We start from the raw sequence: 15,000 nt of genomic DNA on the forward strand, positions 1-15,000 counted from the left end.
AAGAAATTGGTGACAAAAGCGGAGAAGCAACATGTTACACAAACCTGGGAAATGTGTTTCTATCACTCGATGAATATGTCAAGGCAAAAGAATATCTTCAGAAAGCACTTCAGATCAGCAGAGAAATTGGTGACAAGAGCGGAGAAGCAACATGTTACGGAAGCCTGGGAAATGTGTTTCAATTTCTCTGTGAATATGTCAAGGCTGAAGAATATCTTCAGAAAGCACTTCACATCAAAAGAGAAATTGGTGACAAGAAGGGAGAATCATCATGTTACGCAAACCTGGGATCTGTGTTTAAATCTCTCAGTGAACATGTCAAGAGTAAAGAATATCTTCAGAAAGCACTTCAGATCAAAAGAGAAATTGGTGACAAGGACGGAGAAGCAACATGTTATACAAACCTGGGATCTCTGTTTGAATCTCTAGGTGAATATGTCAAGGCTGAAGAATATCTTCAGGAAGCACTTCAGATACAAAGAGAAATTGGTGACAAACGCGGAGAGGCAATATGTTATACAAACCTGGGATCTCTGTTTGTATCTCTCGGTGAATATGTCAAGGCTGAAGAATATCTTCAGGAAGCACTTCAGATCAAAAGGGAAATTGGTGACAAACGCGGAGAAGCAACATGTTATGGAAACCTGGGAAATGTGTTTCGATCTCTCGGTGAATATGTCAAGGCTGAAGAATATCTTCAGAAAGCACTACGGATAGAAAGAGATATTGGTGACAAACGCGGAGAGGCAGCATCTTACGCAAACCTGGGAATTGTGTTTGAATTGCTCAGTGAATATGTGAAGGCTGAAGAATATCTTCAGAAAGCACTTCAGATCCAAAGAGAAATTGGTGACAAGAGCGGAGAAGCAACATGTTACACAAACCTGGGAATTGTGTTTGGATCTCTCGGTGAAAATGTCAAGGCTGAAGAATATCTTCAGAAAGCACTTCAGATCAAAAGAGAAATTGGTAACAAGAGCGGAGAAGCAACATGCTACTTAAACCTGGGAAATGTGTTTCTAGCACTCAATGAATATGTCAAGACTGAAGAATATATTCAGAAAGCACTTCAGATCCAAAGAGAAATTGGTGATAAGGAAGGAGAAGCAAAATGTTACACAAACCTGGGAAATGTGTTTCGATCTCTCGGTGAATATGTCAAGGCTGAAGAATATCTTCAGAAAGCACTTCCGATCAAAATAGAAATTGGTGACAAGCACGGAGAAGCGGTATGTTACATAAGCCTGGGAGAGGTGCTCGTTCGTACAGGTGAATACTTTAAGGCTAAACAAGCGCAAGAGAAGGCACTTTCACTGAGTAACGAGATTGGATCCCTTAACCTGCAGCGTGAAAGCCTCCTTTCACTTGCATGGGGCACTTTGGGATTGACTGGAAACATAGACGAAGCTGTTTCGAGTCTCCTTGCAAGCATTGAAAAGTGTGAGGAAATGCGAATGCATTTAAGAAACAATGACCAATATAAAATCTCTTTCTTAGACAAGTGCATTACTCCATACAAACTCCTCAGAGACCTATTTCTGGATTCTGGGAAATTTAATGAAGCACTTTGTTCGGAAGAGCTCAGTAGGGCCAGAGCCCTGGCAGACTTAATGTCAGCTCAGTACTCTGTGGAGAAAGAAACATCAGTGAATCCACGGTCATGGCTTAACATTGAAAGGACGGAGACCAAAGAAAGTAACTGTTCTTGTTTATACATTTCCTGTTGCGACCACCGATTGTTATTTTGGGTTGTTAAGCCAGACAAAAACATAGCTTTTCGACTAAAAGACTTCAGCGACCATTTTGAAAACAAAATTGGACGGATACCTGTAGATAAAATTTTCGATGACATAATCTTCAGGACATTTCCATTTCCGCTTACTCAAGAGCACTGCGAAGATCGATCACTGTTCCCTTCAAACGCTGGTTTCTTGAAACAGTCGTCTTTCTCGAGAGATGAAACCGCCATTTTCCGTCCTGTAGAAGAAGACGAAGACGAAAACCAGTACATTGATCCACCGAATCTCTCTCAGTGTTACAACATGATTATTGGTCCTGTTGCTGACTTACTTGTGGAGCCCGAAATCATCATTGTTCCTGATTGCGTCCTCTGGAAAGTTCCATTTTCTGCGTTTAAGGATGAAAAAGGCAAGTATTTAGCAGAGACTTATAGGATCCGCATTGTTCCTTCTTTGACGACTCTCAGGCTGATTCAGGAGACTCCAGAAGATTATCATAGTCAGAACGACGTACTGATAGTGGGTGAGCCAAAGGTTGGCGTGGTGTATCACAAGGGACGTCGCGAGAAATTATGTCCATTGCCAGGCGCAAAAGAGGAAGCAGAGATGATTGCACGACTGCTGGAAGTCCAGCCTTTGTTAGGAGAGCACGCAACTAAGGAGGCAGTTCTTCAGCAAATACGCTCAGTAGGTCTGATACATTTCGCTGCCCATGGTGACGCCGAAAGAGGAGAAATCGCTCTTGCCGCTCCACTCTCTTTTGAAGGGATTCCAAGTGAAGAACACTACCTATTAACAATGGCTGAAATTTCACAAGTTCGTCTGAGAGCCAAACTGGTAGTCCTTAGTTGCTGTCACAGTGCGCGTGGACAGATTAGATCCGAGGGAGTTGTTGGAATCGCTCGTGCCTTCTTAGGTTCCGGTGCACGTTCCGTATTGGCTTCCCTGTGGGCCATAGAGGACCTGGCAACAAAGCAGTTTATGAGACGTTTCTACGAGCACCTCGTTGGTGGTGAAAGTGCCAGTGAATCTCTTCACCAGACAATGAAGTGGATGAGAGGTAACGGCTTTTCAAAAGTAAGACAATGGGCGCCTTTCATGCTGATTGGAGACGACGTGACATTTGATTTTGGAAAGTAAAGGTCAGTTGGAATCAATAGATTGATATAACGGACTTACAATAATCATAGAAACTCTAATATGCATTTTAAGAGGCTTATTATTCTTAAATAAACAGGGTGATGGATGGGGAATTCTCCCGTCTGAAGAGAGCCTATTTCCTCTCCTGTTTATTAATGTTCCCTATATCCCAAACTTTATTGGGGAAACAGGGGTTGGTCCAGTAGTAAGATAAATTGCCTTTCGTTTCGTGTCACTAAGAACATTGATGGAATCATTTCTGTAATGCTGAACCAATAACCCGTACGCGTATTGCTCTCGTTAATTAAAAAGTATATAATTGAGAGGCTTGCCTGAAAACATTCTTCTTTTTAACAGGTGCCTTACCAAGACCGGGGAGGAGCTGGCAATTCTGCAGTTTCGTCTAACTAGAAAACTGATAAAATGGGACAGAGAGTCAGCCAACGAAGAACTGAATAAGCTATAGGGGTTGAAATTGTCAAAGGATAAAAGCTTAAGGACGGTACCTACTTTTTTATTGCGCATACTTTCTGCGCATCACGACATGCTCGGGTTTCTTATGGGTGGGGTGCCTACTAATACAGCGATATTTTTGCGTGGTTTAAACATTTGCAGAGAGAGCAGGACTTAACAAATTCTCTTGCCATGGTAACCATGCATTTTTCAGAGAAAATAAAACTTAAATTTTGGGAAAAAACGCCATACATTGCTTTGTATTTTACTGTTACTTAGAATAATTGTTTCTTAATTATCGCTAAAAAATGCGTGGTTACCCCTAATTTTATTTTTCGATTTCAATAGCCCTTGCTAAGATCTGTTTTCCTCGCATAGTGATAAACCAAACAAAAATACTTCCAGTGTTATTGAGTAGGCACCGTCCTTAAATGATCCATCGATTCATGTTTGCAGTTGTTCCTTCCACTTGGTTCCTGCCGTGTTGTCGCTCATCTGCTAATCGATATCAAAAACCACTTGGTTCCTGTTGTTGTCGCTCATCTGCTAATCAATATCAATAAGGCTTCTGATATTCTAAGTATGCAATGTGCGCTCTATACTACTTCCCGTTCCCTTTTTAATCTTCACCGCCGAGTAAGTGCCCCCACCCCTCTTTCCCTGAATTAGCACCACACAGGGAAGCAAAGACACTTATTAGTATCGCCTTCAAAGCCGCGTGGTTCATGCTCAGCTAAAATAAAATAAAAACTTCAAACATTCTAAGATCAACGAAAGAGCGCCATTAACGCGCGATCAAGCCCGTTTTAACAGCGCTTAGTGCCTCTTATTGCTCGCTAGTTCAATTGGGCTTTGAAGTTCTTCGTTTCGTGTTTCCAATGAAAATGGTTTACCAGGCTAAAGGAAAATGGAGCCTTATCGCATGTTAGAGCGCCGCCGCATCTCTTTTTTGAATAAATACGTGACAAGACAAATCAAGGAACCGTAGCTTGGGTAATGTTAACGACAAGAAGAAAGGTTACTTCTTTTGCTTGGCCTTTCGGATTTGAGTCTCTGACTCAGTTACTTTAAATATAAATTTGCTGCATTAGGCGTTTATTATTCTCTATCGAATTCAGGAATTCTTGTTTAGTTCGAATCACCCTGAATCAAAGTGAATTTTGTCCTGAAGAATGTAGTAGATCATTTATTGCCACTGATCTCTTCTGGGTCTGTGTGTTAAAGTAGCATCAAGGCCCGGGGGGGGGGGGGGGGTTGTGGTTACTCAATAAATTTTTCTACGGGCAGGCTTCGCTCCAAACCCCAAACCCTTACCCTCTGATATATCGCTTTTGTCAGAAAAGGCAACCCTTTCATGTACTTTCTGTACAAAATGTCACCCCTCTCACACACTTTCAGTAAAAAAACTGTATCTTTCCTTGGTGGCTCTGTTCGAGATATTTTGACCCTTTTAAATACGTAATTAACAATCCCATACCCTTTTCTATACTTCAGCTAGTAAAATCCTCACCCTTCTATTAACCTCTAGCTCAAAAAGGTGCCTCAAAGAAGATAATATGTCCACCTTTCAATATGGTGGAAAGCCTAATCCAATTTATTTATTTATTTTTTTTATTTTATTTTTTTTATTTTTTATTTTTGGTTTTGCAAGGCGATGTCCTGCTTCTGGCGGCTATCCACCTTACTCCAGCCATAATATTGAGCTTGAAGCCTCATTCTTTCAGAAATAAACAAGTGCACCTCTTTTTTTTAATCGTAAGATATTTTATTTGGCTCAGCAAAATGCAGGATAAGGATTCTGATGTACAAAATGTTTTGACTTTCCTAACCTCGAGTTCCTTCCTTCAAATTGTCTCGTGTGCTTTGCCTCTCACGAAGTTGAAATTGATACTCTCAGCCATGACTCCATAAACCATGTAATTTTTTTCTCCTATAATTTATTTTAATTTTCCGCTTAATAAATGTTCTGTATTGTATTTATTCCATGTGATTTCTGTAACTGAAGTGTGACAGTAATAGTGTTACTAGTGTGTTGTAATGTAATTATGAATTAATTTATTTATTTAAAAAGTATCGGGAATATTGCCAGTATTGTATGTGCAGTATGTAGGTATTGTAAGCATTGGTTTGTGTCAGCATTGTTAGTATTGTGCGCGTGGTAAGTATTGTCAGTAGCGCAAGTATTGTTAGTAGTGTAAGTAGCTATTTAGTATTGCAGAATAAATAAAATAAATTAGAAACAAAGGTCCCCCTATAGGCTATTATAGGTAGTACCAGCGCCGCCCCCTCCCACCCCCACCCCCTCCCGGGCACCAAGGGAAAATTGCGAATCAGGTTAAACTTAGTCAACAGGGCGTGATTTTTGTCGGCTCGCGTGACAGTAGAGAGGAGGAGCCCGTTCAAATGGCCCCATCGCCTATTAATTTATGCAGCCTAGAAAGCAAAACTGTAACGCCAAACTACCATGCTAAATTAACCGAGTTTAGTTTTTTAATAAAAGGACCATGCTTCTGTTGCTGTTGCTGCAGTTGGCCTTATTATTGAGGCTACCGTGAATAGCTGCACACTAGTTGTGAAAGTTTCACTCAAGTGTTAACATTTTCCTATGAAATGAATCTTTGTTAAAAACTCAAACATAACACTGATTTTGAGGTCGGGAATAGGGGGTGGGTGCATTCGATATTTCAATTAAAACCTCTTTTAAGGATTTGTATTTTTGTGCAGTTTATTACTATGCCGGAAAAACAGATGTTAGCAAAGACTTTTGGAATCCAAAAAGAAAACTGCGGGTAACCACGCATATTTTAGAGATTATTAAGAAACAATAATTCTTAAAAAGGCTAAAATACAATGCAATATATGGCATTTTTATCAAATTGAAGCTTTATTATCTCTGAAAAATGCATGGTTACCCCTAATTTAATTTCTTTTTAAATATCAAGAGCACTAGTCAAGTTATGCTTTCACTAGTTTTAAACCACGCAAAAATATCCCTGTATTAGTATGCACCACCCATAGGAAGCCCGACTATCTCGAGATGCGCAGATCGTATGCGCAGTAACAAAAGTAGGCACCGTCCTTAAAACTTCCGTGTTTTGATTAAAAGTAAAGGTCCTATCCTGCCAACCAAGAGGAAAATTATTGAAACGGGAGGACTGGTTGATCCACCGCGGTGAAAAGTCTGTTCACCTGTTAGACCCGGAAGTGAGTCTGTTTACCGAGTGTCACTCGTCCAAACAGTAAAAAAAAAAACATACAGTGCCGACCAGTCTCCACTTACATCACCTTAAAAAAAAACTTGAACTCTTGTGGTAGGTCTTAGAAATGATTTAGTACTCTCGTTACCAACAGAAAAAATTATGAGCTTTGAGCTCCAAGGAAAAAAAAACCTTCTCCTTAACCAATTTTACATTTTTTGGTTTACGTTTTTCTGTCACGTCCAGTCGAAAGTTTTTCGTGACACTGGCTTGTTGGAATGCTTTCCTCTGAAGTTTTTTCAGGAAATCCTTGCGACCCCACAGCGATCTCGTACCCAGGGTCTCCGCTCTTCTCGATCAGCGGTAGGTCGTCGGTGGAGACTCTGGCAAACTGAAATTTCTGTGAATTTTTTTATTAACTGATCATTTTTCAAGAGTAAGCCGGATGTGCAAGTCAACATCTGTAACCGGAAACGAAGAAAGGAGATTCTCTGTTTTTGAGTGAGCTAGATTTGAAGAGTGCATTTGAGCTTTTTACACGGGACGTTGCCGTTGCCGGAAATAGAGACAATAATCGCCAGATCAGTTGCTGCATAAAAAAAATATACAAAAAGTTTTTGACGAGAAAGGAAAACGCTTTTAAGCTTAAAAGCATTGTTGAACTTAGGTGAAGATACGAAAAATTAATCGTTCGGGAAGACGACATTTAGACAACCATTTGTAATAGTTGTTGTTTGCTTGTAAAGTGGATCGAAGATAAAGTTGAGAAATTCTCCAACACCTGTTAAGAAACTGTTTCTGAGAATCCATACACAAAAAGGGGCATAAACTAACGGAGGCCTTCCCAACCAGTTATATCGTCTGCTCATGATTCAGGCCAAGAGTGAAACCCCGCCAGCACGATTTCAATAAGACCATAAAATCTTGGCCGTATGCACAAGGAGCTCATAGCTGCGATAGACTACAGAAATTAAGACTGAAGAGACGCAAGGAGAAATTAGACAGATTTTCATACTGCTTCGACAATAAACTGAAACTTCGCACGGTTCATTTCAATGGATATCTGTTAGAATAACCTCAATCGCCTCAGAAATTCGGATTGAGTCGCAAAAAAAAATCTAAAGTTTTCCTCGGCAAAATGTCACTTCGAAAATGTGAAAAAAAAGCAGTACCCCCCCCCTGTCCCCCCACCCCCCAACGGGTTCCTTCAACTTAATTTGAAATTTGTGTTAGCAGCAGACTCCTCAACATGCATGAATGCATGAATAAAGCAATCCGCAGTACATTATTAAAGTGTGCACGTGCTCGTTTCTCGTATTGAAAGCTGGAGCTTTCTTTTGTTTTAATATGTTTCGTAAAAATATATTGCTCCTTATCAAAGGCGACAGCAATATGTGTATTTCATTAGTTTCCTAGGCATTGGAGATTTGGATCGTCTAATTGTTTGGAAAAGCTTGAAAATTAACTCTGCTCTCCCGAAAGTCTCCCCAAACTAGTTTGATAATGAACAATTTTACAGATGAAGCTATGTAAATAACTGACTCAGTGATCGTTTTAGGAAGCATCTATCAAAAGTTGTTTTTTCCGTCCATTCTTCCCTTTTTTGTTTGTTCCTGTGCTGTTTAAGCAATTATTTAATCTGCTTATAACAGATGTTATATCTGTGAACTGTTAAATACATGTTTATGTAAGTTCATACAGATTGGTCTGTTCGGACGCTAGTTTGTCACGTAACATCTTAACTTGCAAAAATTTTCTAGCCGTTTTTACCAAAATACAAGCTTATTTTTTTTGCAATTTAAACGAAATATTTGCTCCTTCGAAAACGAAAGGAACCAGTGTTTTCAGTGTTATGAAAATCTAAGCAGATTTTCTAAAGGCCAAACGAACAGATATAAATATTTATAATAATCAAGACTATTAATGTATTTCAGTTATTCTAGCCATGTTGTTTATTTTTCTTCACCTCCGCCGTTAGGATCAGTCTACCGTTTATATTTTGCATTCGAACAGATATCCACCGAAATGAACCATGGGGTGGCCTTCACTTTAACTTCGTATCAATTAATTTTGCCTTCATGCACACGTATTTATAAATACAATGTGATCTTTCTTGTGATGGACTTCCATTTCTGATTAAATGAAAAGTTAAAAACTCGTCCCCAGTTTCCATTTGAACTTCGGAACGGGTAATAACTCGATCATTCTAAGCAATAAACTTAGGATAACTTCTGACTCATTCGACTAGTTAAGCTTCTAAAGATATTTTTGGATGTCGCGCTATAGCATTAAACGTAAACTGACAACTGGAAACTGAAAACGCACTCAGAAAGTTCCGGATAACATCGGCCATCATTAGTTGTGATTTAATAACGAAAGATGGCGGATATCGTCCAATCTTCCTGAGTATGTTTTCAGCTGTTTCCAATTGTCAGTTTACATTTTAATTCTCTATCACATAACCTTAAATATTACCTGGATGAATAACTTGCAATCCGCCACTTTTTGTTGACGGCAGTTGCCATTTATTTTAAATTTTACGTTTTAATTAATGACGGTATTATTGTTATAATTAGTTGTGATCAAGAGGGGATCAGGGGCTTAGCAAGTCACTTCTTTACCTTCAACAACAGTGAATATTTAATTAGACCAACAGTGCGAGGTAGGTACAACTATATAACCTTATTTTGTTAGTCTGAATTTACTGAATGACTTATATAATTTCAGGCTCAACCCAGGCAGCGAGAGCATTTATTAAGCAGATTACTTAAAATGTTGTCGCCCCTGTTCCCTGGTCATTTTCTGTCCTTTTTAATATATTGGTATAAGCTAGTTAGGGTTTGCTTTAACTGAAATTTAACTTGCAAAAGGTTTAGGAAACGGAATATTATTTCCCGAATCTACGAGCTTTTGCATTACTGGCTTTACTAAAAATGCTAGCTGACCATATTCGGTATTTTTGTCGTTCCATCCGAAAACAAAAGGAATTAGACTTTAAATGAAACGAAAAACATTGAGCTGACATTTTGCCAAAGAAACCGCTTTAGATTTTCTTTAAAACTAAATTCTGAGGCGTTTACGGCCTTCTGAACAGATATTATGAACCGATGGGTACCCTTGTAATTTAACAAGTTTGCATTAGAAGAACATTTTTTTAATATGTATTTACGACAAACTCCGTCATTTGCTAAGTTTATTCAGGGTCATAGGCTCCTGGTTTATTGGTATATTATTGCTAACCGAGAAAAGGTGATTTCAAGAACTATAACTGTTCTTTCACCTTATCACTGGAAACAATGAAATTACACCAGAAGGTAAACAGCGGTGTGATAAACTAAACAAAGCGACCAAGTTTGCTGTGACCGATTTACTGTCAATGTCCTGCTAATTAATTTAGCCTAACAAAAACAAGATCTTAATGTTACTAACCTCGCTCTTTTGGTGTATTCACCTTTATTGAAGGGAAGGGAGTTTGATGGTTGGAAGTTGCTTGCCTTAGTTAAGGAGTGAAAACGGGGACTCTCTCTGAAACCAAAAAAGTTGAATATATTTTTCGACATAATACTTTAACAACAAAAATGTTTGGTTTAAAAAGGAAACTGTCCAAAGATGTTTGCATTAGAACTAAAACATAGTCCGAACATTTTACCTTCCGAACAGGGTCCTAAAGGGAGGGAAGGGGGGTCCTAGGAACCCGGGAGCCCTGTATTTTTTTGCCGTGGAGCCCGGAACCCGATCCGTGATTTCTTCGCCTGGAGCCCTGATTGTTTCTAGCTGTGGACCCCGGAGCCCTGGATGTTTTGCTGTGGAGCCCGGAGCCCAAATATTAAAATCCAATCATTTTTAGCACCCAATCCTCATTGCTTTTGTTTGCCGACCGCCAGTAAGTTGTAATCTAGAGAGGAGAAAGTGTAACAGATAATAGAAACATGCAATTTTTTTCCATTTCTCCGGTGTGTAACGCAGTTCTCAAACTATGAATTTCTTTTTTTTTCTGAAGTCAGGTTGGTTACCCTGATATTTAATTTCAATTTTTTTTTAATAAAAAATAAATAAAATAAATCTAAATCATTCCTTTTTAAAATCCAAGCACTTACCCAGACTCTCACGCTGGATTAATTAAAGCGTCAGCCACATATTGCACTTCTTGATTTTCAAATTATGTTTAAAACGTCCGGTTAAACAGTTACTTACTTGCTCTCAAGAAAATATAACGTTCAGCAGGCAAAGGTCATCTTAATCACCACATGCAGGAAGCTTTCAATTTTGCCAATCATAGTTGTATGTAGGACAAGTGTCGTATATTGACCAATTATGGCCTACAGGTAGCTGTAGGAAATAGCAAGGGGTGACAAGCCTGCACGACTTCTAATAATGGAAACATTTTTGAAATGTAACCTCTTTATATTTTTGCTCTGCCAAACATGTCATTTAGAGATTTTACTTTTCTAAAGGAAATTAGTGGTGGCTCTTTGAAGGTTTCTCGTAGAAAAGGCTGGTTTTGTATTAAGGGCCCGTTAAAGTATCTTTTGATGCCGTTGCTAGGGAAAAATCAATTTGCTATAACTCTGCACGTGTATGTTTCAATTGGACCGAAATTGGGCAATACCCATAGGGGGCAAATATGGTCCAGTTCATGACGTCATTGGACCACGCCCAATGTCACGTGACCAGAAACAGAAAAATGCATTTTAACTAAATGGCTTAAACCTTTTTTCCGCATTTTCTGTACAATAACAATTCAAAAGCCGTTTTGAAGAAATTTAAGCATGCGTTTTGGTTTATAATGAAAATTAAAAAAATGAGAATGGAAATTGTGCTTCTTTGACCACTCTTTTGCGCATATATTTTTTGTTTTTCATTTTGTCGCAAAACCCATGCTTGAATTCCGAGAAAATATGATGTTCTTTCGAATTGTTTTAAGATTCAGCAACTACAATTATCTCTCGAGGAGAAAAGTTCTTTTTTCGCGGCACCGTGAGTGGTGAGCGAATTTTCAGCGGCCTGGTGCCTAAGCATTGTTAGCCAGGCTGCTCCACCGCTTGTCCCTTCCCAGTTAGCACCTTGGCCGCGCATCGTTCGGTGTGAGTACGCAATAATTTTGCCAGTCGTCGCATCGTGGACGGTAGCTGAGCTGTTATTCGAATAGTGGCCGCGAGTCAGATAAAAGCCTTGATGTGCAATGATGACTTATCTCCACGTCGGACTGCTTCAGTTCTTGCTTCGTGCATGCTCCAGTCGGTGATCCTTTTTACGAACGGTGCAATCAATTCAATAATATGGATCACCTGAGTGAAACTGACGTGATCCAGACCGAGAGTCCCGAGAATTTTGTGGCAATCTTTGAAATATTGCCCATTGACAAGGAATGAAAGAGCAACGAGATTACGTATTGCAGATCTTGGACGAGTTGTGGCTTTAACGACAGGAATGCTACTCTTCAAGTTGACTTCCCACATCGACTACACTCGAACTCAAACTCTTCAACTGTGTTCTGTTTTACCGAACAAAATTCCAATTCAGTTTCTTTTTCACAGCCACAGTGTTGTAGATTACTTAAATTACTGTTAACTAGGTTTTCAAGCGGGGTTGATGTTGTAAGGAGAAGTTGTCCATCACAAGTTTCGAGCTCACCATTATCAGTCAGGTTTTCTATCGATTGGTTAGCATTTTTGATGTAAGAATGGAATTATTGAGCTAGAGCTGCTTTAAAGGATAATTTACAAGCCTCCTTGTTCACCGTCTGCTGCTCCATGCTGTCTTGGGAGTGGTTGCAATTTTGTGGCCTCGATAGCTTCGTTTATTTGTGTTATATCTAAACAGTGAAGTTTCTCAGGTTCGAAAGGGCAGTTCACGGATTCAGGTTCTCAGGGTCGCACAGTTTTATCGCAAAAGACGTCTGGGAGTTTCGGAGCGGTCAAAAAGGCCGCGGACACAGAGTTTTCTTTGAAGTTTGCGGGTGATGATAGCGCAATACTAATTTCAGTTTGTGTCTCCGCATCTTTGAGATTTCGATTCCCAACCTGACATTGGAAATCTTGTACTGTCACCTTTTCGAGATTTCCCCATCGACATGCAGCCATCGCTGCGGCTTTCTGTTCACGTCCGTACTGGTGTATGACATTTTCAAGCAAAACACACAAGTTTCAAAAATAAAGGCCCGACTCCGCGGCATGTTGTAACCGTAAAGCAGAAAATTAATCAATAAAAATGTAAACGAAAAGTTTTTCTTGTGTTTGTTGCAACGAAGAAGAAGGTACCGGTCGAAGGTACTGGTCGGTACCGGCGACTTGAATCGGCGACAGGCCGGCGCCGGAAAAAGCGCACGAAAAAAAATTTTGGCTGACCGGAAGTGAAATTGCATTTGGGTAGCAACCGTGTAGCTTAGCAACGAGATACTTTAATGGGCCCTTAAGTGCCATTTTTCTCATTTTCGTTTGAGGCTGGGCAGTGATGGTTGATATTGTGTTAAGAAAGGCAGTTACTACGCAACTTAATGCAGTTGCGAAAAGAGGGCATTTTTTTCAGGCCTTCCTTTCGCAACTGCTTGAGAGGATCTTTCTTCGATCTGATCTTTCATCCACAGTTCAAAATATGTGTTTCATATATTTACATTTATTTATTTATTCATCCTTCACGGGTATATTACAAACTCACTATATGACCAGCTCTCAGTTGGCTTGATAGCTCAGTTGGAAGAGCACTGCACCGGCATCGCAGAGGTCATGGGTTCGAATCCCGTTCAAGCCTTATAGTTTGATAGCTAGCTCTATAAGCTTTAATTTAATATAGGGATTTAGGTATCTACAGTTTATAGCACACGCGCTACATCGCTTGGACGCGAGACACCTCTAAAGGTATACGATAACCTTAAATAAAGATGATGATTATGATGACGATGATGATGATGATGATGATGATGATGATGATGATGATCGCAACTGCCGAAGTTGCGTCCTAACTTTCTTCAATTTAATGTACCATTTATTGTAAACAATCTACTATAGACTCACTAAACCATTATTCAAGCTCCTTCACCGATTGATCACGTACCATTAAGTACTACCGGGAAAAGGACGGTGGTAGCTTTCTGGAAAAAAGATTTGTTCATAACACTGTACATACCAAGGGGTTTCCGAGACTCACCTTCAACCCCCACGCCCAATGGCCGCTAATAAGTGCATTACACTTTTCCGTAACTCTTGCTTCTGGCTACCACTACGCCGATTCACGTTTTTTTCTCTCTGTGGTTTCTAGAAACATCAGTCATGGCAAGCACTGAAAGAGTTCGACAAATTCTCGATACTGCTAAACTTGTGGCCAATTTCCTTTGCAAAACCGGTCGTACTCTCATAGCCAACGAATTATCCAAGGAAATCATGATTTTGCTCAACAACATCCAAATGATGTCTGGCTTCGTTCCTATCAGTGACCACACAAGTGCTATAGGAAGCGATAGAATGTACCGCGAGTGTGAAAACAAATGCGTAGAAGGAATACAAATATTTGAACAGGGGAAATTGTATCATTACCGAGGTAAGTATCAAAAAGCAAAACGCCTTTACATGAAAGCACTCACCATCAAGAAAGAGATTGGTGACAAACGCGGAGAAGCAGCATGTTACACAAACATGGGAAATGTGTTTCTGTCTCTCAGTGAATATGTCAAGGCTGAAGAATATCTTCAGAACGCACTTCAAATCATAAAAGAAATTGGTGACAAGAACGGAGAAGCAACATGTTACGGAAACCTGGGAAATGTGTTTCAATCTGTCAGTGAATATGTCAAGGCTGAAAAATATTTTCAGAAAGCACTTCACATCAAAAGGGAAATTGGTGACAAGGACGGAGAAGCAGCATGTTACATAAACCTGGGAAATGTGTTTCGATCTCTCGGTGAAAATGTCAAGGCTGAAGAATATATTCAGAAGGCCCTTCAGATCAAAAGAGAAATTGGTGACAAGAACGGAGAGGCAACATGTTACGGAAGCCTGGGAAATGTGTTTCTATCTCTCGGTGAATATGTCAAGGCTGAAGAATATCTTCAGAAAGCACTTCAGATCAAAAGAGAAAATGGTGACAAATGCGGAGAAGCAATGTGTTACACAAACCTGGGAAATGTGTTTCTATCTCTCGGTGAAAATGTCAAGGCTGAAGAATATCTTCAGAAAGCACTTCAGATCCAAAGAGAATTTGGTTACAAGGACGGAGAAGCAGTATGTTACGGAACCCTGGGAAATGTGTTTCTACAACTCGGTGAATATGTCAAGGCTGAAGAATATCTTCAGAAAGCACTTCAGATCCAAAGAGAATTTGGTTACAAGGACGGAGAAGCAGCATGTTACGGAACCCTGGGAAATGTGTTTCTACAACTCGGTGAATATGTCAAGGCTGAAGAATATCTTCAGAAAGCACTTCACATCATAAAAGAAATTGGTGACAAGAACGGAGAAGCAACATGTTACGGAAAC

At 39.7% G+C, this 15,000-nt stretch overlaps 1 protein-coding gene and 1 pseudogene across 2 annotated transcripts in view; both read left to right on the forward strand.

The window, feature by feature from the left end:
* LOC146472977 (uncharacterized) overlaps positions 1-15,000 on the forward strand; it is a 23,677-nt pseudogene that overhangs the window by 295 nt on the left and 8,382 nt on the right. The window contains exons 1-2 of the transcript XR_014866463.1: positions 1-1,269; positions 14,066-15,000. The exon at positions 1-1,269 is cut by the window's left edge and continues 295 nt beyond it; the exon at positions 14,066-15,000 is cut by the window's right edge and continues 2,117 nt beyond it. The product of XR_014866463.1 is annotated as an uncharacterized LOC146472977 (transcript). The remainder of the gene's footprint in view (positions 1,270-14,065) is intronic.
* LOC146472978 (tetratricopeptide repeat protein 28-like) lies at positions 1,449-3,349 on the forward strand. The gene is made up of 2 exons (XM_085118862.1): positions 1,449-2,881; positions 3,237-3,349. The coding sequence occupies exon 1, from the start codon at positions 1,449-1,451 to the stop codon at positions 2,877-2,879; it is 1,431 nt and encodes a 476-aa protein (XP_084974988.1). The 3' UTR covers positions 2,880-2,881; positions 3,237-3,349.

The sequence above is a fragment of the Pavona decussata genome, unplaced genomic scaffold, assembly GCF_977016875.1.
Source record: "Pavona decussata unplaced genomic scaffold, jaPavDecu1.1 SCAFFOLD_95, whole genome shotgun sequence".
Taxonomy (NCBI): domain Eukaryota; kingdom Metazoa; phylum Cnidaria; class Anthozoa; order Scleractinia; family Agariciidae; genus Pavona; species Pavona decussata.